This window comes from Diabrotica virgifera, chromosome 8 (assembly GCF_917563875.1).
Source record: "Diabrotica virgifera virgifera chromosome 8, PGI_DIABVI_V3a".
NCBI classification, from domain to species: Eukaryota; Metazoa; Arthropoda; class Insecta; order Coleoptera; family Chrysomelidae; genus Diabrotica; species Diabrotica virgifera.
The window spans coordinates 187,163,639-187,188,191 of record NC_065450.1 but is presented as its reverse complement, the minus strand read 5'-3'; the positions used below and the strand labels follow the sequence as shown (position 1 = coordinate 187,188,191).

The window sequence follows — 24,553 nt, the reverse complement described above, 5'->3', positions numbered from 1 at the left end:
TTCTGAACTTGAAGACGGGAGTTGGCACAATTTTCAATTCAGTCAGATTTAGAAAATTGAAAATTTCGTGTATATAATCGTGTCGCGTGTAGGGGGGTGTATTTCTGCGCCACTGGCGAGAACTGCCGTTATCTGGTAATCTTTCCGATATAAAACTAACAGCTTCGATAACTAATAAATCGAAAACTATTAATTTTATCAAAAAAATGTATAATGAACATTTTTTGTTTATAACTAATATTTTTACCAGCCTTTGCGGTCAAAATATAAAAAAAAAAATTCCACCCTCGAGATGAGGTGGCAACTACCCCTTTGGTAAAAGCGTCTTTCGGCATCATATAGATTTTGATCCTTGGACTATCCACTACTTATTGTCAAATTTTTAAACAAATCTATCCATTCTGTAAAAATTGCGAAGTGAAAAATTTCAGTTCCTGGACTAATTATACCTTTGGAGCTCTATAATTTCTGAACGGCTTACCTGATGTTGATCGCTAAAGATGAATTTGAAACGTATTGACAAGTAGTATCTGATGCATCCAAGATCGAGTATGATAACTGAACGTATTACAGGAATTATTGAGCTTGAAAAACCGTTTTTCCCATAAGAAATAGATTTGATCATACTTATGAACCCTATAACTTAAAAATTTGAATTTTCCTAGATATAAGGTATACACCGTTAGACGCGTCCTGAGTCCTTCTACAAACGCTCAGTTATTGGCGCAATTCGTAGGTTGAAATTTTGAGTAATTGTCGAAAAACCAAAATTTTCAAAGTTTAATTTTTCAGTTTTTTGGCTATGGTGAGCAGTGCGTATGTCTCAGCTTGATCGCTTAAGGGCCATTTGGAAGCTTAACTCAACCCTATTAATTTGGTGTATTTGCGGTTTTCCTGTCTTTTCTTGAACTTAAGATATATACGCCCAAAAAATATGCTATTTTGTATCTACTTAGTCCTCTAGCTAACTTACGGGTAGTCAGAAGTCAAAAATTAGACCGGTTCTGAATCGGCCCTCACACCCTCTTGAAACACAGAAAAAAAAATTCAGATCGGTTTAACTTTTGCACATACATACATACATACAAACATACATATCCACAAACATTTTCCATTTTTTAAATAAAAATTGAGTCATATTTCTGAGCTCGATAACTTTTGGATGGTAAAACCAATTTTCAAAATTAAACATGCGTTGGAAAGGTAATGGTCTATGCTAGGGGTGGGCAAAGTGCGGCCCGCGGGCCGCATGCGGCCCTTTAGACATTTTTTTGCGGCCCGCGAAAAAAAGGGGATTATTTTCATTTAAAGATTTTTATTTATTGATGATAGTAATAATTAAATAATGTTAATGCAGCTGTTAATCAACAGTTTCGCAGCGGGTGATTTTTCCGCAAACTTTCAACGCGGGAAATTATTTGAGTTTCTGGCACAGAGTTTTGTCGGCTCCCTCAATGATATCCATGAAATTTCAACAAATGGAAACGATATTTTTGAAGTAGTTAGGAACTATTTGGAAATTTTTAAATTAACCCGTAACCAGCTAGTAAGTGTAACAACCGACGGAGTACCAAATTTAAGAGGAACAAATATTGTAATGTTGAGAAAACATAAAGATTATTTTCCAGTTCAAATTGATTCCGTACCAGTCTACATTCAACTAGAAATAATAGATTAATTTGCATATCTTTGCAATATTTTTGCATTTTACAAATCTTTGCAAATGTCCGAAAGTACCTACATAGCTAAATTATTTATAGTTAGATGGCAAGTTTTCCACTTGCCATCATCTATTCAACATGTGAACAAGTCAATTTGGGCTCAAATGGTACCTCGAGCAGAATACATGGGATATTTTGTACATCCATCTTCAAGTTCACGAATTTAATCTATGTTTCCCTGACGGATCAATTTTAAAAGGTTTTTACCCGTATATTTTTGCATTTTGGTGGTTACCATATCAGCACTGATGATGGCTCAGACATCCGATCGAAAACTAGTTCTGTGATGTAGCCCTTTTTAGGAAATTTTAATAAATATACCTTTTATAAAGGATTTTACTTGTTTTTTTTATTTATAGTTTTACTTACATTTGTGAACAAACATTTTGAATAATGAACATTAATAAAAATCTATTGAGGACCGGAATTGGTGATGACTTATATTAGAAGCGGCAATTAGAATAAATACTACTCCCGAAATAGAAAAAATCATGAACGTACGAGGACATAAAACTACTAAAGTAAAACTTAATAAAAGCCATTAAGAGCATAGGCGCAAAATTTCGGAACAATGCTTTTAAATGCATGCATTTTTTTCGAATCCTCAGAAAAACAATAAATATTTTTGAAAAATTTAAACTCAGAATGACAGATTACATTATTACCGAGGGCCAAAAGTCCTTTAGAATAAACAATAAGTATTTTTTGAATGACATATTTAAAATTAAACATCACACTAAATTTTCTGTTCTTTTTCACACCTGTACCTTATTAAAATAAATAATATAGAAGTTTTTAGATACTTTCGGCCCTCGGTAATAATGTAATCTTTCCCTCTATGTTTAAATCTTTTAAAAACACCTATTAGTTTGCTCAGGATTCGAAAACAAAATGAATGCATGTAAAAAGCATTAGACCGAAATTTGGCGCTTACGCTCTTAAGGTTCGTTTTTCGTATTTTAATAAATATTATTGTAAGCTTGTAAATAATAAATAATGTGTTTCAGAAACCGTTTGTGTTCATGTGTTTGACCGGAGTAAAATTACCGGAAAAACAACATGATTAATATCCCTACCTTCCACTCACATTGCAGCAGCTTGAGCGTAGTGAGAAACAATCAAAATTTAAAAGCTGTTCCCTTTTTTTTGTAAATTACTCCACCATTCAAAAACATTTTACGGTGTGCATTACTCTACGATTTGACGGACAAAAAAGAAATTGAAAAAAAAGTTGTCAAAACTTTAAACGCGTTTTTCTCAAAACTGCTTTTATTAACCGGTTTTATTAAACCCCCAAAGGCGTTGGACATCAACTCAACTAGAACTCAAAAGCTACTTGACTTGACATATCCACCTGAAATTTTTTCATAGATTTTCTTTAGACATTTCGTGAGGTAACGCTGTCGAGATATCTTTTGTTTTATGCTTATTTTTTGTTCAATAATAATAAATATGTTGATTTTTAACCTTTACAAATAATTTTCTCATTTTGACTTCTGAGTGATATCATGAACTCAAAAATCGTTAACACCAAAAAACCTCGGTAGCGTTACCTCGAGAAACTCATGAGCTAATAAAATATTAATTTATATTCTTTGTTTCATATGATCCAATGACGAGTTCTGATGTCTACTGCAAAATCCATTTTTTTGAGGTGTGTGTAAAAATTTGCCGCTGTTGGCTTATTTTGCAAAGTTTGGTTTTGAAAGCTTTTTTGAATATTCTTTGAATTGTACTGAATACATATGTCTATTTAATTTAAAAATAAAATATTTCTATCATAGTTTCAAACAAAATTCACAAAATATGTGTTTTTGTGAATACTCACCCATATAAAATCATTCTCCCCCCCCCCTAAACAAAATTAGTAAAAAGTTAAGTTAAAAATTCGAACATGTAAGGTAAAAAATATTGCGGCCCTCGGTAATCGACCAAAAATATTTTGTGGCCGACCAAAAACATTTTGTGGCCCTTACTAAAAAAAGTTTGCCCACCCCTGGTCTATGCTATCAGAAGCCGCAAAGGTCGGGCTTAAATTTTTGAAATTTTTGGGAGTTTTGGGGACGAGAACGAAAAACAGGCTTTAAATGGGAAGGGCCGTAAATTCCACACCCTTGGACCAAAATGGAGAAGTAACATATGGATGGACGAGTCTTTTCGTAAACTTTAAGATGGGATGTGGCCCAATTTTCCATTCAGTCAGGTTTAGAAAATCGAAAATTTCGTGTATATATAGTGTCGTTTGTAGGGGTGTTGTGCGCCACTGGTGAGAACTGCCGTTCTCTGTGGATAAACGAATTTTATTCAGAGATAACACTTATTATTTGAAATAGCCAGAAGTTCCGTCACTCGTGTAACATAACAGAATACAATACATTACTGGATTATCGGATGCAGTGTAGTTATATAATCCAGCGCATATTAATCAGCGTCTAAAAAGGTCGTTTCAATTTGATTACACGCCTCTTGTGTTTGGACAGGTTGTATTTTGTGCGTCAATAAGTAATAAGTAGGTCAAGTGGGAATGCAAAAGCATTGACAAATACTATTTTTTAGAAGTTTCTGACCATGACAATATAAAGAAAGTAGGGTATACCAACAACATATTCGAACATTTTATTTAAATAGCTTTTACTGCGAGCTCCACACTCTCGCCGAAGTCGATTGAGGTTCAACAAGTACGAGAGTGTAGACGGCCACCATGAGCAACTTTGCCTCACTTCGTTCTACTTCCATTCTCTGTCGGTCTGGCGCGTCCGAGTCAAAGGGATCTTTGTCGGTATCGAACTTCCTCGCGAAGTAGAACGAGTGTGTAGAGAGAGTACTTCGGACTTCGGTCAACTTTGGCAAAGTAACTTCGCCGAGAGTGTGAAGCCCGCTTAAGACAAATCTAGAAAGCTTAAATATTTTTTAATGCAAAGTTTTTGTATACAGAGTGAGTTTTAGGTATGGAAACACTCAATTATCTCGGAAAGGGCTTGTACGATTTTTATAGGTTTTGGTGTGTAACGGTTCTCTAATGCGACCGATATTATAGTGCTAATTACATTGTTGTCAGATTTTCCGTTTTTCTGGAAATATAATGAACTTCCTTATTTCAAATAGAACACCCTGTATATTTTTTGCGTTTTGAAGTCCTTAAGAAATACTGATTATTTTTTATGTGATATTCCCTATACTTAAATATCATAATTTCGGAGCTATTGCTACATTTATAAAAAAAAAATTTAAACAAATTATAAAAGTAAATTTTTTCGGCCCGGGTAAACATTATTTTAGGTTGTTTGGATCATTGGGAACAAAACAGATCTTTTGTAATTTTTGTCTATAATTAATCGTTTCCTAGTTATTAACAATTTAAAACTGAAAAAAATCGAATAATGACGATTTTCAAGGTTCGAAAACACAAATAAAAAATATTATTTTTAAAACTGCGAAGTACCCAAATTCAAGTTCAAGCAATATTTTATCAGTGTTGCCAATAAATAATTTGAGTATGTTTCGTTTTAAAATATTGTTTTTTAGTTCGCCCGTCCTCTCGTATCCACTTCATTAACAATTAAAAAGCAATGTTATAGAATAAAACGAGCCAAAAAATCTTATGGCAAGCTATTAGAAGAAGAGTTGAGCTTGGCTCCGAACGGTTCCAAAGTTACGGAGGTAGTATAGTATAATTGGTCCAAAAAAAGGCCTAACCCAGGCATCCAAAGTGAAAGTTTTCTTTCAACACCAAATTGTTGTATATGGTCAACATATTGTTCAGTAAAAAGTTACACCATTTTGAGCGTCCGGTTTGGGGGAGATGGGGGAGAAGTCGGTAAATTAGTAGTTTTTTTACGTTTTTCGTCAATATTTCTAAAACTATGCTTTAACGTAAACAATGTTCTATATAAAAACGTCCTACATAAAATTTAAAGCAAAAAAGGTCCTATATATGTATAATTGGGTTTACTGTAAAGAGACCGAAATCATTAGACCGAAAGCAGTAGACCGAACTCATTAGACCGAAAAGCACTTTACCGAAACCTCACTAGACCGAACAGCAGAAGACCGAAAAGCAGTTCTTTTTGCTTGTCGCAGTAAAAGAGATAAGACTAATGTAATTACAACTAAATGTTATTTGGATGTTTATTATAAACAGTTAAAATAGTGTTAACGTCACTCTACCCTTAATTTATTTTTAGCTTCACTAATTTGTTTAACGGATGAAAATTATTTCATATCAGACTGCACAGAGTAACAATTTACACAGTCTATATATAAAATAATACAAAAAAAATACAATAAACAAAAGGACAGATATACAAAGTCTTAGCATAATTTACTGCAAACTTTTTAAATTTATTTACCATTTCGGTCTAATGCTGTTCGGTCTAGTAAGGTTTCGGTAAAGTGCTTTTCGGTCTAATGAGTTCGGTCTACTGCTTTCGGTCTAATGATTTCGGTCTAATTGTCGTGTACCGTATAATTGCTATAAAATCAACGGTTCCAGAGTTACAGAGGGTGAAAAGTGGATGTTGTCGATACTTTTTATATTTACTGGGCAATTGATGATGATTTTGGGTGGTGAGGTTGACGTAACTTCAAGGGCTTATCACTAACATACCATCGGCCACTGAAATAGCAAATTTGATTTACAAAACACAATCATGTTGAAGAAAATTTCTTTCAGTAATAAAATCAGTAATAATATAAATTGCCCAGAAAATATAAAAAGTATCGAAAACCTCCAGTTTTCACCCTCCGTAACTCTGGAACCGTTGATTTTATAACAATTATGTATGCTTTTTTTTTTTTTAAATTTCTTGTAGAACATTTTTGTATAGAACATTGTTTACGCTAAAGCATAGTTTTACAAATATTGACGAAAAACGTAAAAAAACTACTCATTTACCGACTTCTCCCCCATCTCCCCCACAACTTATTACTGAACAATATGTGGACCATATCGAATAATTTGGTGTTGGAGGAAAACTTTTACTTTGGATGTTTGGGTTAGGCCTTTTTTTGGACCAGTTACCTCCGTAACTTTGGAACTGTTCATTTTAAAAGGATTATGCATAGGGCCTTTTTTATTTCAAATTTAATGTAGAACATTTTTGTATAGAAAGTTGTTCATGCTAAACCGTATAGTTTTAGAAATATTGACAAAACACTTAAAAAACTACGAATTTACCAATTTCTTCCCCTCTCCCCCCAAACCCGACGCTCAAAATGGTGTGACTTTTCTCTGAACATTATGTGGACCATATAGAACAATTTGGTGTTGGAGGATAACTTTCACTTTGGATGTCTGGGTTTGGGTATAGTTATACCATACTATTACATTTTTAGCAACTTTTGGGTGTAATCCAAGCATTAAAATCGGCCCCCTTTTCCTTTTGGACCAAATTAAACATGTATAAGTTTAACATATTACAATAATGTTAATATAATATAATATTTTTAATGTAAAACTTTGTACATAGTTATTTTGTAGTATACATATGTATATTATGATAAATTGACATAAACTTAAATGACTCATTAGGTCACGGAGTAATGATAACAATTGTAAATGGTTCGCACACTATCTGGTATTAGTCAGTTTAATTTAAATTTGAAAATACCTACATACCAGTATTATTATTCAAATTTGTGGAAATCGTTTAGAATGTTTATTAAAACGAATACAAACAATTATTGTTGTTTATTTGGTTTTGTTATGAGTTACGCTGTTTTACTTCTAAATGCTCGTTCAGTCGTTCATTGATTCATTCAATAATGATTTTGTTTAGTTGAAAAATATTTAATTTCTCGATAATCAAAATGTGAAATTCCGACTTCTGCTATTTTTTCACAACTAGCTTTCACATTTGCTCTTTTTCCTACGTTTTGACCTTTTTCTCTCAGTCTATACGGCTCTAGCTAACCTTGTTTCACTTTCTTCCCTACTACGCTCCTTGGGAAAAAGAGTATAAGTCAGCTTAATCTCATTTCACTAGCCCTCTTCATTAATTATTGTAAGGTAATACTTGTAATGTTTTAGTTATCGTCAAATAAGGCAGCATATAGTCCGTTCTTTAACGGTAAAATATTGCAAAACCTCTAAATTTTAAAGAACCGCTTGGATTGACATAAAATTTGGCATACACATAGCTAACAAGTCAAAGAAAAAAAGTGATATTGTGCTGATATGTGCTTTTGACCTGGGGGTAGTTTTCACCCCCTCTTGGGGGTGAAAAAATATTCGTCCAAAGAAAGTCAGGAAATGGATAAATTGGCTAATTTTAAGTAACTTTTGTTCTATAGAGTTTTTTCACTAAGTCAATACTTTTCGAGTTATTTGGCAGTGAATATGTTCATTTTTTCAACAAAATACCCACGCTTTTAGACGGTTTCTCGCAAATAACTCAAATAGTAAGTATTTTGTCGAAAAAATATTCTTAGCAAAAATATAGCCTGTAAAAAATTTAAAAAATGGTGTAGATGTCACGTCTTTACACCTAGTAGAAGCAGAGTTATAGCTAATGAAAAATTGGTTCATATTCGTCAAATTCCAAACGGAATACATTAACGTGAAATAACCAAAAATGAAGCAGATTTCGGGGAAAACTCATTACAACTTATCTAAAGTGTTTAAAAAAAGCTTCATTTTTGTTTTCTAAAAAAAATTTTTAGCATCAAAATTAAACAAGTTACGCTCAACATAAAGTTAGTCCCTTTTGGTTTTGGTAAAAAAATCGAGAAAATCACCCCACAATTAGTATCTTAAATGAACTTAATCGTTACGACTTCACAAGTTTCTTGATTCGTGTATATATTGTTTATATGATCTGTAAGTTTCATCGGTTCCAAGTCCTTATTATTGAAAGGGCTATAGTTAAAAAGGGTTGAACGAGTCACTGATCACGAATGTATGCAAATTTAGAAACACCAAATCTTAATCAATTTTTGTCTAACAGAAAAACAAAAAAATACTTAATATTCAGAAAAGCAAATCTGACTTTTTTTGTTTTTCGAGATTTTTGGTATCTCCAACAATTTTTAAGTTATTTTTAAAAAAAGCATATTTTCCAAAATTTAAGTTTTTAAAAATTATACTTTGAAACCAAATTTTTTCAAAAATAAGCAGTTTGAATCGATGAAACTTACAGATCATATAAACACAACATAAGTAAAATAATTTGTGGAGCGATAACGATTAATTTAATTTAAGTTGCTAATTACGGGGTGGTCTTCCCGATTTTTTTTGCAAAAACAAAAGGGACCAACTTTATTTTGAGCGTAACTTGCTTAAATTTAATGCTAGAAACTTTTTGTAAAAACGGAAATAAAGATTTTTTAAACACTTTAAAAAAGTTATAATCATTATAGTCACCCCAGAGGGGGTGAAAGTCACCCCCAGGGCAAAAGCACACATAGGCACAATATCACTTTTTTTCTTTGACATGTAAGCTATACTTATGCCAAATTTCATGTCAATCCAAGCGGTTCTTTAAAATTTAGAGCAAAAACCGTGAAAGAATGGACTAATAAGATTAAAAAAGTTCGGAAAATCTTCTAAAAAACAATTAGAGCAACATTTTCTTGTGGCAGCTTATGCAATTTACTATTTAGTTTATACTTAATTGGCACTCAGTCAAGTGGTTTCGATGTACGAATTTGGAAATGTTTGTTTTAAACAAAGTTTGGGACCTGATATTCCTTTTAAGTGTTCTACTATTTTAGTTTGGAATAAGCCACAATTTTAGTTTGAAATTAAGTTCCTTTGACGTTTCGATTTCGATTTGACGTTTATTTATGTCAGCCGACACGAATAACATGGGACATTAAAATAAAAATCTCAAAACTAAAAAATATGTTTTCCATCTTTCGCGTTATTTTGCCGGTTATTAGGGCACTCATAAAGGGTAGCGCCAAAGTATGGAAACACGGTAATTTATCGAAAGCCGCTAGAAAGATTTTAATAGATTTTGGTGGGTAAGGGTCTTCTAATGATCCCGATATTATAATGGCAATTACATTGTTGTCAAATCTTCCGTTTTTCTGGAAATCTAATGAACTTTCTTATTTCAAATAGAACACCCTGTATATTTTTTGCGTTTTGAAGTCCTTAAAAAATACTGATTATTTATTATGATATATTCCCTATACCTAAATGCCATAATTTCGGAGTTATTGCTACATGTATTAAAACAATTTTTTTGAACAAATTATAAAAATCAATTTTTTCGGCCCGAGTAGACATTATTTTAGGTTCTTTCGATAATTGGGAACAAAAAAGGTGTTTTTTAATTTTCCTCTTAAGTCAAACAATTTCACACTGAAAAAATCGAAAAATGACGATTTTCTAGGTTCAAAAACACAAGTCAACAATATTATTTTTGAAACTACGAAGTGCCTAAATTCAAGCTCAAACCTTATTTTAATTATTAGCGGTAAGTAATTTGGTCTTATTTCGTTTTTAAACATTGTTTTTAGTTGTTAATTGAGCTTGATCAATTTTTTTCTCATATGCGCTTCATTAACAATTAAAAAAACAATGTTTTAGAATAAAGAGTGCCAAAAATTCTTATAGGGAGCTGATTAGAGATTGAATTTAGGTGTTTCGTAATTTCACAGATTATTTTTTTACTTGTATTTTTGAACCTTGAATAATATCGTCATTTTTCGATTTTTTTTTTCACTTTTAAATTATTTATAACTCGGAAACGACTAACTTTAGAGGAAAATTACAAAAGACCTTTTTTATTCCTAATGATCCAAAGAACCTGAAGTAATGTCTACCTGGGCGGAAAAAGATTTTTATAATTTGTTCAAAATTTTTTTTTAATAAATGTAGCAATAACTCCGAAATTATGGAATTTAGGTATAGGGAATATAACATGAAAAATAATCAGTATTTCTCATGGACTTCAAAACCCAAAAAATATACAGGGTGTTCCATTTGAAATAAGAAAGTTCATTGGATTTACAGAAAAACGGAAGATTTGACAACAATGTAATTATCAGTAGTAATTGCACAAGAGCTCTAAAATTCTATATTAATTTTAGAGACCGAGTGCAATTTGTTGCGATTATTTCATGAATAAAACTGTTCAAAACCAAAATTTTATTGTAATTTATTTATGCAAGTACAAATTAGAACAATTAAAGAAACAGTTGTTATAAATATTAATTTGACGGTTGAAAGTCATCACTTTTATCACCTGACGGGCATCTGACGTAATATACTTAACGACAGGCAATTATCAAAAATTATCAATTTAATTCAGATTTCTGTAGCTTTCTACAGATTGGTCAGAATCTCCTATGAATGAAATAATCAGTATAATATCGGCCGCATTAGAAGACCCTTAAATACCAAAATCTATAAAAATCGTTATAGCTGTTTCCGAGAAATTACCGAGTTTCCATAATTGGTCGCTACCCTGTATATAGGGTATAATAAATGTAACAACATGAATAAACCTGAAAAACGGTAGGTTCTATTATTGAGTTAAAGTTGAGTTTTAAAGCAAAAAACGGTATTTTAATTCGAGGTTTCGTCTGTTGCATATTTTATATTTTTGGGAGTCTAATAAGATCCTCTATATTCAAACTGTTACTTTAAGAAAGATATGACTAAATCTTAATCAAAAAGGCTGGATACTACCAAAAAACATCTAAAAAATATGTCGTAAAAAGAAAGAAGGGTATAAGTTAGAGCTGTAAAAACTTTTATATAGTTTAATCCAAGGAGAAAGTCGATAAAATCTTTTGTAAAATATAACAAATCAGCAGATAATGGGAAAAGGGTGTAGTTTAAAAATTTATATTGAATTAATTTTTCAAGATAACTATAAAATTTGTAATAAATATTAAATTCAAGGCCAACTGATTATTAAGTAAAATAATATTGTAAGGAAATGTTGAAGGGTTGGTACATAATTAACCCTTATAGTCCTTATTTAAATAATTACTACTTCATCTGCTAACTACATACTTTATTTATAAGTCTTCGAAGTTTATTATAAACAATAATACTAAATAAGCCGAGGCATGTCGCAATTCTACGTACAATAATATAATTGATTCCTCATATGTTTTGTCCTCTATTTTATATTTAATTGTTAATCACAACAACACGTCTCATCAGTTCACCTGCGGTCAATGTCACTCCGATAGTGCACATCTGATAAGGTTATTTAAAATTAACTTAAAACATATTATTCTATATAGATTGTCCTAACTATACTACAAAATAATGAAATAATCACTTTTTGGTCCAGTCGTCAAAAATTTGTCTCTAAAAACGAGACGAACAGCTAGAGCTGAATTTTGTTGAGAATGTAAACTTGGATGATGCAAAAAAGTTTGCCAATTATACCTCCGGACTTTCCCTTAAAAGCCACCCTCGTATAGGGGGGGGGATGGAAAATATCTATTTTCCAAATCTGTACGCCGTAGAAAAAATTGTTTCACAAGAAATATAGCTGAGGTAATTTTGAAAAAAAACTTTATTAACACTTTTTATGTAGAATGAACCGTTCTTCAAAAACAACGTCTGAAACGACCGGCGATTCTGAATGACCGGAATGGGACGTTTCGATGCCGCCGGTTCATCGCCGGCCGTTTCGATGCCGCCGGTTCATCGCCAGTCCATTTCATCGCAGTCATATCTCGCATTTTCTAGAATTCCTAATTAATACTAAAAATAACTAATAATTGTAACTGTCGAAAATTCGGAAATATATCAGATAGCGATTAATTGACTGGCGATGAATCGGCCGGCATCGGCATCGAACTGGCGGCATCGAAACGGCGGCGATGAAACGTCCTAGACCCCTGAATGACAGTTACTCGATGGTAAAAATTCGATATCTTTTAATCAGAGTGTGCTATCAATGCCCGGATTACACGAAGCTAGTTTTCCAAGCCAGGATAGCAAGCTAGCGCTTTTAAACTAGCAAGCTAGTATTACTAGCTTTATGTATACAGAACTAGCTTCGCGTGTAGGCTAGTAAGCTAGTGAGAAAGACAGTAAGCCAGTGTCTTAAGCTAGGATAGTTAGTTTAATAGCATGGAGTTCAATTTTGTTAAGCTACTGCATCCCCCTCTACAGGTTTTACTATCCTGGCTTGTGTACCACCCTCGTCTGGCCGGCAAAGCTAGTGTTTTCGAACGGCCAGTGCGTAGTGTCGACCTGTTTTATTTTTTCAAAGAGATAACCATGTGCTTCTAAAACTAATATGCCAAAATTAAGTGCTGAGATTAATTTAAAGTTTGTATAAATGTATTGTGAGGAAGCATGTCTGTGGAACACCACTATTCCATCATATAAAGATAAGTTTATTCGTGATTCAGCACTACAAAAAAATTGGCAAGGTATTAGAACTTGACATAAATGTCTATCAAAGACATAAAAATGAAGATAAAAAATTTACGAGCAACTTACTGTCAGGAACTGTCAAAAATTGAAAAATCAACCAGTCTGGAGCAGTGATCTCACAATATAACGATCCGAAGGTCAATGATCACCCCTTAATTTTTTTGTTTTAAGACAATAACTATATTACTACCCCAGTATAAGCATTTTGTCTAATAGATTTGTTGAATTCATGTTTGTTGATCGAGGAATCGTAAGTTCTCACAAATCTTTCGTACTACGTAATTTGTTCTTGATTCTCACGAATAGTCGAATGCGAATGTATGGTCTGTTTCTACGCAGAATGTGACGTAATTGTTTTAAGTGTATCAGCGGTGTTTGCCGAGAGGCTCACCGCCAAAGGCATCAAAGTCATAGATCTTTCAGTAAATTGTTTTTACCGACAGAAAATCTGGGTTCTATTTATTTAGGAGTTGGAATATCGATAAGAGCCTTTGAGTGTGTTTATATAATCTAACAAGTGTTCTTATAGTTGACTTAAGCATTTTCGATGAGAACGGTTCTTCGCTGTGACTACGTCCAAGTACGCATTTTTTTGGTGAGAAAAATGGGTGGAGTGAAATATTGAGGTCTCTTGGTGTATTCTTTTCATTGATTGGATGAGCTGTTTTGGTATACGCCAAAGGGATTACCCTGGTGCGTAATTTGCAACTTCTTATTGGTTAGGATTTGATTAATTGAATGTCTTAGATCGGTAATTGGTTGTTGAGTTCTTGATGGGAAAGATGAAAGATTGAATTATTTCTAGAGGGGATTAGAGTTTGAGGAGATCGAGAGAAGTAGTTCTGTTAGAGAGTTCTAGTAAGGCTGTCATCGAGTTCAGGAGAGAGAGCTACCGAAAAGTTAAGATCTTGCCGGCTGCGATATGCGGCTACCGGCAAAAATTAGCAGGGCAGTTCCAGCTAAGTTTTGCAAGTGTATTGCAGAGGTTTTTTTTGTGACTGGTTGGTGTTGGTCCCATCATGGTCTAAGCAAGTCGTGGACCACCGCGTTTTCTCCGTTTTTAGGCGAACGCGAAATTTTGTACCACTGTTGGTACCATCGTTCTTTACAAGAAAGTAGAAGTTTTCTTTTAAAGCACGGAGTTGTTTTCATTTTAGTATTTTTGATCCAGTTTAATGAACTAGAAGACAAATCATTGTATATATTTTTGTTCGAGTACCTAAGTGCTAATTTATTTAGACAATGCTGAATTTTTCTATAAAATTTTTTTTATGAACTATTGGTTTCATCAAATATGTACTGTTGCTGTATCTATTAATATCGTGGAGTGACTTTTGTGCAGTGAAATCGCGTCTTATACCTAACAACAACCACAGGAAGATTCAAGGACAATGATTACAAGGTATTTTTTTATGTAGAACTTTTCTTTCATTTATTTGTTTGGTAATCTCGATCTCAATTTGTAACACCGTGAGATCACAGATTCATCATTTCGTTTTTGTTTTAATAAATAATGTTTTATTTGCTAATTACCATCTTATTTTTTCTCTTTTCTAAGTCACACCATATTTGCTGTAAATTTAAAGTATTTTATATATTTTTTATTTGACTATGTTTTTTGTTTTATTTTTGATTTATCTATCTTTCGTTTATTATTTCTATTTTGTAAAATTTTTGGTTCCCTTGAGGTAACCAGTGGCGCCCAATATTTTATTTTTTTATTTGACATCCCTATTTCGATTTTTCTTTTATTTTTTTAAGCTAATAAGAGTATACTATAACATCTCTTAAGAATCCAAGTCCTTAGATCTCTGAGACTTGAGCGACCGTGGCCATGTCCTTCATTGTGTAACATTCCCTAATATGACATAACAACATCTTGTCAAAATTCTATTCCCTTTTCATGTTATATCAATAGTACTAGCTACTGGCTGAAAATTTCCTAGCCACATGTAAATCGTTATAGCATGAGCCAAGCCAGGATATTAACTCAGGCTAGGATACCGGGATATCCAGCTTTCTATCCGAGCTTGAAAAACTAGCCTCGTGAAATCCGGGCTTTGTTTCTATAAAGTTCTTAAATAAATAAACTTTGCGCGATTTTTGCGATACTCATGAAATGAACAAAATATTGGATATTCCATTGCTAGAGACTAATCTTCAAAATCTGTAACAAGAAATTTCCATTTTGAGTTTTGGCAACAAATATGAGGCATTTGAAATATGTCTATAAAGGCTGAACTTTTAAATTTTCACATTACAAACAACACCTGTCTAATAGAATCCAGCTATGATCTCTGATCTCTCATCTGATTATACATCAGTTATTATGAACAAGAGTACCACAGTTATAAACAACACACCCCCTCCTCGACTAGCGTCAAAAACACCAACTGGGCAGATTTCCAATACTACCTAGAAGAAAATATTAATCTTAATTTGCGAATCAAATCTCCACATATATGAGATAGATACAGCAGCTCAATATTTCACCATCCTTGTGCAAGAAGCGGCATGGCAATCTACACCACGAACTGAACGCAGACCGACACATACAACAAATGTTCCCCTAAACATTCGGTAAGTCATTGCTAAAAAACGTCGTGCGAGAAGAAACTGGCAAAGATCTGGAAACAACATAGATCAACATATATACAATAGACTACGTAGACAACTTGGAGTAGCCATCAAAGCTGCAAACAACGAAACCTTCGAACATTACATTACAAACCTTACAGCAAATAATCAGACGCTATGGAAGGCGACTAAGAAGCTCAAAAAACCATACACAACTATTCCTCCCCTCCATAAACAAAATGGTGAATGGGCTTGTTCCAACAAAGAAAAAGCGGACGTCTTTGCTGAACATCTTACGCGTGTATTTCAAACCGAGCCACCAGACCCTGATGAAGAAGTGGAAGAACTAATTAGCGCAGCATGTCAAATGTCCCTTCCAATCAAAAGTTTTACTCCTATAGAAGTCAAGAAAGAAATAACGAAACTTAACTCACGAAAGGCTCCAGGTTATGACTTAATCTCGGCACAAGTACTAAAACAACTTCCTCGTAAGTCCATTATTATGCTAACAGTAATATTTAATCGCATGCTAAGTTTATCATACTTTCCAAAAATATGGAAATTTGCAGAAATCATAATGATACTAAAGCCAGGCAAAGCGCCCAATGAAGTAACATCTTATCGACCCATCAGCCTACTCCCAATCGTTAGCAAAGTTTTTGAAATATTGCTGCTACAAAGAATATACGCAGATCATGAATTCCTAACATTACTACCAGAACATCAGTTTAGTTTTCGGGAAAATCACTCTACTAAACAAAAAGTCCATCGAATAGTAAATGAAATATCAAAAACTCTCGAAGAAAGGAAATACTGCAACGCTGTATTCCTAGATATCTCACAAGCGTTTGACAAAGTTTGGCACAGAGGTCTGCTTTACAAAGTAAAATTAGCACTATCTCGTAACTATTTCCTCCTAATCAAATCCTACTTTTCAAATAGATATTTCTCTGTAAAATTCAAAGGCCAACAATCCAGCCTCTCTCCTATTAACTCCGGAGTTCCGCAAGGTAGTGTTCTCGGGCCGCTGCTTTCTCACTCTACACAGCCGATATACCAGAGTCTCATAATACTACGATCGCTTCCTTCGCTGATGACGTAGCAATACTAGCTGTAAATGAAGATCCCATACAGGCCTCACAAGACCTGCAACACCATCTGGACATACTCAGTGAATGGTACACAAAATGGCGAACAAAAGTAAACAAAACAAAATCATCTCAAATAACGTTTACCAACCGCCACAACACATGCCCACCTGTAAGAATGGAAAATGTACGAATACCAACAGTAACAGACGCTACATACCTTGGCCTCCATCTTGACCAACGTCTTACTTGGAAGAAACATATCCAGACCAAAAGAAGACAGCTAGACTTGAAATTCCGGCAAATGTATTGGCTCCTTGGACGCAGATCAAAACTCAACATCCAAAACAAAATTCTTCTGTACAAAGCAATACTCAAACCTATTTGGTACTACGGACTACACCTCTGGGGCTGTGTAAAGTCAACATCACTGAATATCATCCAAAGATTTTAGTCTAAAGTTCTAAGATCAATAGTGAATGCACCATGGTACGTAAGTAATCAAACACTTCACGAAGACTTAAATATGCCTTTCATCAGAGAAGAAATCCATCGAGCCACGGGGTCACAAAAAGAGCGTACCATTCACCATGAAAATGAGTTAGTAAGGGAATTATTCCATAATGGCCCTGCCACAAGGAGACTAGATAGAACCTGGCCTCAGGACCTATTTTAAAACTCAAACATAAATAGAATAAGATGAGACATCATTGGAAGTCTCTTCTTTATGCCCAAAAACATGGAACAAATTTGCTTAATACTTTTTTAATGATGTAGATTGCAAAAAAAAACATAATTACATAAAAAAACATTACAAACGATCTCACGTCATGGACAATGATGCAACCAACGCGGTATTGAGTGGAAGTTGTAGCTAAAGTTGTGTGGTCCTGAAAAACGCACTTGGTTGCTGTAAATAGCATTTATCAAACGGGTGTATTTATATCATACCCGGTATTGAATAAGATCTTCTAAAATAGAAATCATTTCAATGGTCTCATGTCAACAAACACAACCATCAATGGCCTATTGTATGTACATTCTCGATGAAATAATAATATGATCATTTGCTCCATACTGTATCAGGAAGCCTGCCGGATCTACGATTTGGTAGAAGTTTCTTTTTCAGTCTTTTGTCCAAATTGTTAACATGTAAAAAAGACAAATCTGGTATTGGTTTTAATATCTACCAGACTAGGAGATTAAGACAACAATGATCTACTATTTTAAGACAATATGTGTGTTTATGTAAACAAAATATATATTCCTTACCTCTATTTCTGGTTCAATTATAACTGGTGATGCATTTTTTGCTTTTTGCCATACTGTTTTCATATACACCAACGTACTGTCCCTCGATATCAAACTTCCAAATATATGCTTGTCTTCACTTGTAGCTATACCTACGGCATTAGGTATTATCCTTGCAGTTTTTTCTTTTGTAATATCTTCCACCGTTAATATTGGAATCAATAACTAAAATAAAGAAAGTTAAAAGCTATTAACTTCAAAATGTTCAAAATGTAAAGGAAAGCACTTAAAGGCACATAAATTAATCAATACAAAATCATAGATGGCAGATAAGATCCAGAAGCTGATGGACGAAAGAAGAAAAGACAAAAATGACGCAAGCAGAAATAAAACCATAAATATAAGAATAAGAAGAAAGATCAGACAATCGAAAGAAAATGAAGCAATGGAAAGATGAGAATAAATTTAGACTCTATAGTTAAAGTAGGTACGATAATCACAATATACAAAGGAAAGTCAAAGTCTTCACAGGTGGACTAAGATGAAGGCATAAAGAAAATCTAACTGATTCTGGACATCAAGTATGATCCATGTATGAGGCAAGGCTGTATTTTGTCTCCTCAAGTTTTCAATCATTACTCTGCAAGAATATTCAGGTTCAAAAAGAAGAAGAACATAAAAAAGGTCCACCGACAAATTGCAACAATTATCGTGTAGTAGCATTAGTATGATCTACCTTAGAAAACCTACTGTCTTACTCGCTGAAGTCAAAGATGCAATTAAATCACTAAAGAGAAATAAATCCCCAGGCATTGATTCAATACCATGTGAAATACTACAGTTACTAGGTGACAAAGGATTACATATCATCCATTTCATTTGTGTCGCTGTTTGGAATTCAGGAAAATGGCCACCAGATGTGAAAACTACCGCACAATGTCACTAATAACACATGCTAGTAAAATCTTGTTGCATTTCATCAAAAACAGATTAAAAATCTATCTACATTACCAAATACCTCAGGAACAAGCGGGGTTTGTAAAGGGCAAAGGTACAAGGGAACAAATTCTGAACCTGAGACAACTCATTGAAAAGTCTAGAGAATTTCAAGTACCTATGATTATATGCTTCGTTGACTACCAAAAGACATTTGATTGTGTAAGCTGGATAAATCTGTGCTCAATTTTAATAGAAATGGGCGCACCAATGCACCTGGTGACACTTATTAAAAATCTGTACCAGTCTAATATAGCGACAGTACGACTAGATCAGAAGTTCTCAAACCAATTCAAGACCGAGAGAGGTATTAGACAAGGATGCGTGTTGTCACCTGACTTATTTAACATTTATGGTGAACATGTCATGAGCATGGTTTTAGAAGGATGGGCCGGTGGAGTAACAGTAGCTGGTAGGAAAATCTTCAATTTAAGATTTGCTGATGACACTACACTTATAGCAGCAAATGAGCAAGAAATTGATCTTCTGCGAAGAGTTGAGTACGAAAGCAATAAAGCTGGTCTGAAAATCAATAAAGCTAAGACAAAAATAATGGTGGTCGACAGATTCGACACTATTCAACTGTCTAACACGTTACAGCAATACCAGATAGTAAACACCTTTGTCTATCTCGGGTCTAGTATAACTAACGATGGTATATGTGAAGCAGAAGTTCGGAGACGTATTGGTATGGCAAAAAATGCGATGAGTCGCTAACTAAAGTTTGGAAAGACAGATCTATCTCTCAAAATATCAAGATGAGACTGGTGAATGCCCTTGTATTCTCAATATTTCTATACGGAGCAGAGACTTGGAATCTTCGCGCATGCGAGCGCCAAAAAATTGATGCTTTTGAGATGTGGTGCTGGAGAAGAATGCTGCGCATACCTTGGACAGCTCATAGGACAAACGTTTCCATTCTAAACCAACTTAATATTAAAAAAAGGCTGTCCACAATACAGGGTGTCCCGGAAAATAGTGCGTTCCTTTAAGGTATGGAGAGAATACACAAGTTGGAACAAAAAAGTCCTATACCATTTTTTTCTAAAGTTAACCGTTTCCAAAAAAAAGTTAACATTGTTTTCCATATACCTGTATTTTAATGTTTGGAAATTTTAATAAACTGGCAACATCGTACGCACTACGGAATAATAACATAATAAGAACTCGTTTGTGATTGTGATTAACAGTATTTAAAATAATCCAACCTAATAGTAGGTAATACTTATGTATTTACTATTTGTTTACTAAAATTATTTTCTTTTGAAATGTATTGAAATACCTATTGCATAATTTTAAACGAATTACACATCTTTTAACATAAAAACACATCTTTTAACTGAACTAGTATTATGTATTTAGTAAGGTTTAAATGGGTTGAATGCTGAGTATTGCTGAGGGCTTTAACTGAATTACATAGTTTTAATAGTTTACAGTGGAACTTAAATACACCAGATAATGTCTCAGTAATTTGTTTACTTGTGAACTGAAATAACTAAGTTGTACTTACTTGAAAATAATTATTATACCGAATAGATGTTTCAAGTAACGTTTCACAAACACCATTCATAGGTAATAACATAATATGTAGGTAATACACTCACTATTCGGAAACATTTTCGGCATTGACACTAAACAGGATTCTTTAAAACTATCTGTTTACTATCTATCTTCTATCTATTTATTTACATGGGACTGTCTATGCTTAAATTTGCGTACCGCACATAGTTGTCAGATTTAAATTTGCCTACCAAAATACATTTTAATTTTTTGGTCAAACGGTTGCATTTAGAAAAAAATGTTATAAGAGTTTTTTGTTCTACATGGTGCCTTCTACCTATACCTTTAAGGAACGCACTATTATCTGGGACACCCTGTATGTCTGCAACGAATTCTGCAATTCTTTGGTCACGTGGTTCGCAGAGGTGATGACAGTTTGGAGAGATTAATTGTTTCTGGAAACGTTCCGGGGAGAATATCAAGAGAACGATCACCAACTAGATGGTCTGACCAAATAAAGCATTCAGCTGGAAACTCATTCTGCGAAGCTCTTAGAGCAGCTGAAGATAGAGACCAATGGAGAAACATTGTTAGGAATATTGGAAGAAATCACGATCCTCAGTAATGGGGAAACGACAAGAGAGAGAGCATTAGTATTCCGTGCGAGCAAAATACCCCTGGACATTATAACCAGAGGAAGATCTCTAGCACGATCACGGGCGCCCATAAAAAAATTTAGGGGGGCCAGACGTGAAGTTGTTGCACATTATATTTTGTATATTTTGGATAACCATATAATTTAAAGCACCCGAAAATCAAGGGGGGGGGGCACGGCGCCCATGAGCACGATGGTCGGACCTGACTGTTTACTGATTCTCCGAAGCAAAACAATATACAAAGGAAGAAGATAATTGGACAGAAATAGTCAAAGGAACTAGACAGTCAAGAAAATATGGAAACAGAGATATATTTTATAAACAGAAAATGTTACGAGAGAGTTAAAAATACGCATTAAAGCAAAAATCAACTTACTTTTGTAACATATCCAAAAACATTTGAGTAAAACGCGAAATAGTTTTTCGTGATATAAAGATGACCCTGTAATAGAATGTCTCCTATTAGTGCACATGAGTAATAGTTCAATACTTTTTCGTCTTCTTCCACATTAGGAAAGTGCCTCATGAATTTTTTCTGCCTCGCTTTGGATGTTGTACGGATTTTTGGATCTTTGGTTGTTTTAGGACTAGGAGGTTCTGTTACTTGAGCTTGTGCTGTCATTATTGGTGTTGATGTTGACAAGTGCTTTAAAGATGCTCTGTAACAATAAAAATATAATCGTTAGTGATAGTTGCTTTAATAAGAAAGATATGGTTTTATTAGCTGTTTTAGTTAGATAATTTTAATTTTGTTTAACTTCAAAGTGTTATAATCAAGTTTTCCAATATTTGTTAAGTTATGCGCGTCACGCACTTTCGGAAGGGATCTATGGAAGAGTACCACCATGTTGCAAGCCCTTATCTCTTGCCGTACTGCTCCAAGCATTCGCATTAAGACTTGTTGCTAGAGACTGGAAAATATGCACTAAAAAATGTCTAAAATATGCATGCAATATGCATTTTAAAACAAGCTGAATATGCACAATTAACATGCAAATATGCATTTATATATGCACTTATTTTTATATGAATAATTTTATGGTTTACGTTAAATACATAAATAAATAAAAAATAATAAAAATAAATAAATAGGTTTGAATTTAAACCAAATTGTATTATTATTTCTTAATATATTTTTTTAACTTCAGGTTTTGTGACAAATAAAACGGCAAAATATTTTATTTTGACCACAAGATAAATAAGAGTACAATAAAATAAATGTACATATTTTTATTGTTACAATATTGATTCATATTTTCTAAACTAATATTATAAAAAGAGTACAATAAAACAAATTTACATATTTTTATTGTTACAATAAATAATCATATATTGATTCATATTTTCTAAACTAATATTATGTCTTCTATCTGTTAATATTTGTTTATAGGCAGAAAAAGATCTCTCAACGTCACAAGATGTAATTGGGGCATATTTAAACTTTGCTATTAGAGACGGATCCATATTAATATTTTCATCGAAGTTTCCAAAATTGATTATATTATTTATTGAACGCAATAAAGTGAAACCCTCATTTTTGTTTAAAACGTCATCAAGTTTATCTTTAATTTTTACTCCAATTTCCCCATTCAGATTTGTTATTTTCTGTTTAACCGAATCAACAATAGACATACTATTGTGAAGACATAAATTTTGAGCCTCTAATTTTGTAATTGAACTTTCAATGATATCGAAATTCGATTTTATATACAACAATTGATTTTTAATAGACTTTTCTTTAAAAATATTTTGACAGTTATCAATAGCGGTACAAGTCGGATCAAAACTTGAAATAACGCTTTTGATGTCGTCGTAGTGTTCAGATAAAAATATAGCACTTTTAAGCCAAGTTCCCCATCTGGTTAATACTGGTTCTGGTGGTAAAGGAATATCGGGAAGCATCTCCCTATATACCTGTACACGTAGTGGTGCTTTCAGAAATACTTTTTTTACATTATTTATTAAGGTGTTTACATTGGGAAATTCAATTCTAACTTTCTCTGCAACTCTGTTTAGGCCGTGCGCCAAACATGTACAGTGAATTAAATTAGGGAAAAAGATTTTAAGATTGGATGCAGCTTTCATCATATATGAGCCGGCATCACTAAGCATTAATAATATTTTTTCAAATGGTACTTGATCAGGTAAAAAAAAATTTGTTAGGGATTCGTTAACAAATCTAGCTATTGTAGCATAGTTTGTTTTTTCCAAACATTTTACACTAATTAAGTATGAGTTTTTAAAATCGCCAGAGTCGTTAAGAACTCCAACAATTAGATTCGCAATTTGTCGACCCTTTGTATCCGTTGTTTCGTCGACGGAAATCCAAAGATAATCGGCTTTTAACTGATTTTTAATACTCGTCATCACATCTTTGTAACATGCACTGACATATTTTTTCCGAAGAGTTGAAGAACTTGGTATTTGAGCTGGTTTATCTTTAATCTTGCAATAAGTTTTTAAAAAGTTTTGACACGATTTATGTTCTAACTTGTGCAGAGGGATATTGCAGTTCAAAAAAAAATGGCATAAATCCTTTGCAAAGGTTTCTTGCCCAACTGACGTATTCTGAATCTGCAAACTGTTCTGTAGAATCTGCTGGCGAGGTTTATTATCATTTTTTGATAGCTTAGTTTGGTGAAGTGAAGTTTTTATGTGTTGAACTACTTGGAATTTCTTTTGACATGGAATCTGGAATATAATGATAATGATGTTTTAGATGTTTTCGTAAATAGATACCTACATTAAAATGATCAAACTTTTTAAACCTCCCCCAATTTTTTTTTATTTCTCAAAGTGAAATTGAAATCGTCAAACAATAAAGTACAGTCAGTGTACCGTAGTATACAGGGTGGGCCACTCTCAACACCTCGCTCTGTATAAGCCAAACCGTTGCGAACTTTAAAAAACAGTTTTTGAAGAAATGGGACGGTTTGTCATTTTAGAATAGACAGACACATAGATGTGCAAAGAAGTTTGATAAGTTTAAAAATCTATTGAAGTGGAGAACTTACCTTTTTATCACAAATGGTGCAAAACATACTTTCACTGTCGATAACTTTTAGATGATTGTTACTTCCAATCCAACTTCTGAGAAGACTTGATTTTTCCCTTGCTACTTTAGGCATTTTCACAATAATAATAAAATGATTTTTTTACACAGTATAGTCAATAACTTGCAATCACAAAAGTTGAATAATCGGCGATTGATTTAAGACTAACCATTCATAAAATAAAATAATCTATCCTACCCTTAAAACAGTGTTGCCAACTCGACCAATATAGTATTTGCCAAACCTCACAAGAATGATGGAATGATCAGTTCAACAGTAGGTATTCCATTATCAACTAATAAAAAATCCCTATAGCAAGCATAACCCAGTACAGATAAATTATTTGTTTTAAAAAATG

General features: G+C 33.3%; 1 protein-coding gene across 9 annotated transcripts in view; it reads right to left on the bottom strand.

Moving 5' to 3' along the window:
* The window catches only part of LOC114341504 (GRAM domain-containing protein 2A), a 390,019-nt gene that overhangs the window by 19,005 nt on the left and 346,461 nt on the right, over positions 1-24,553 (bottom strand). For all 9 annotated transcript variants that reach the window (XM_050657718.1, XM_050657717.1, XM_050657723.1 and 6 more), the window contains 2 exons: positions 21,519-21,801; positions 18,012-18,215 (listed from right to left, as the gene is read on the bottom strand). In XM_050657718.1, the coding sequence (XP_050513675.1) occupies positions 18,012-18,215; positions 21,519-21,801 (487 nt within the window). The remainder of the gene's footprint in view (positions 1-18,011; positions 18,216-21,518; positions 21,802-24,553) is intronic.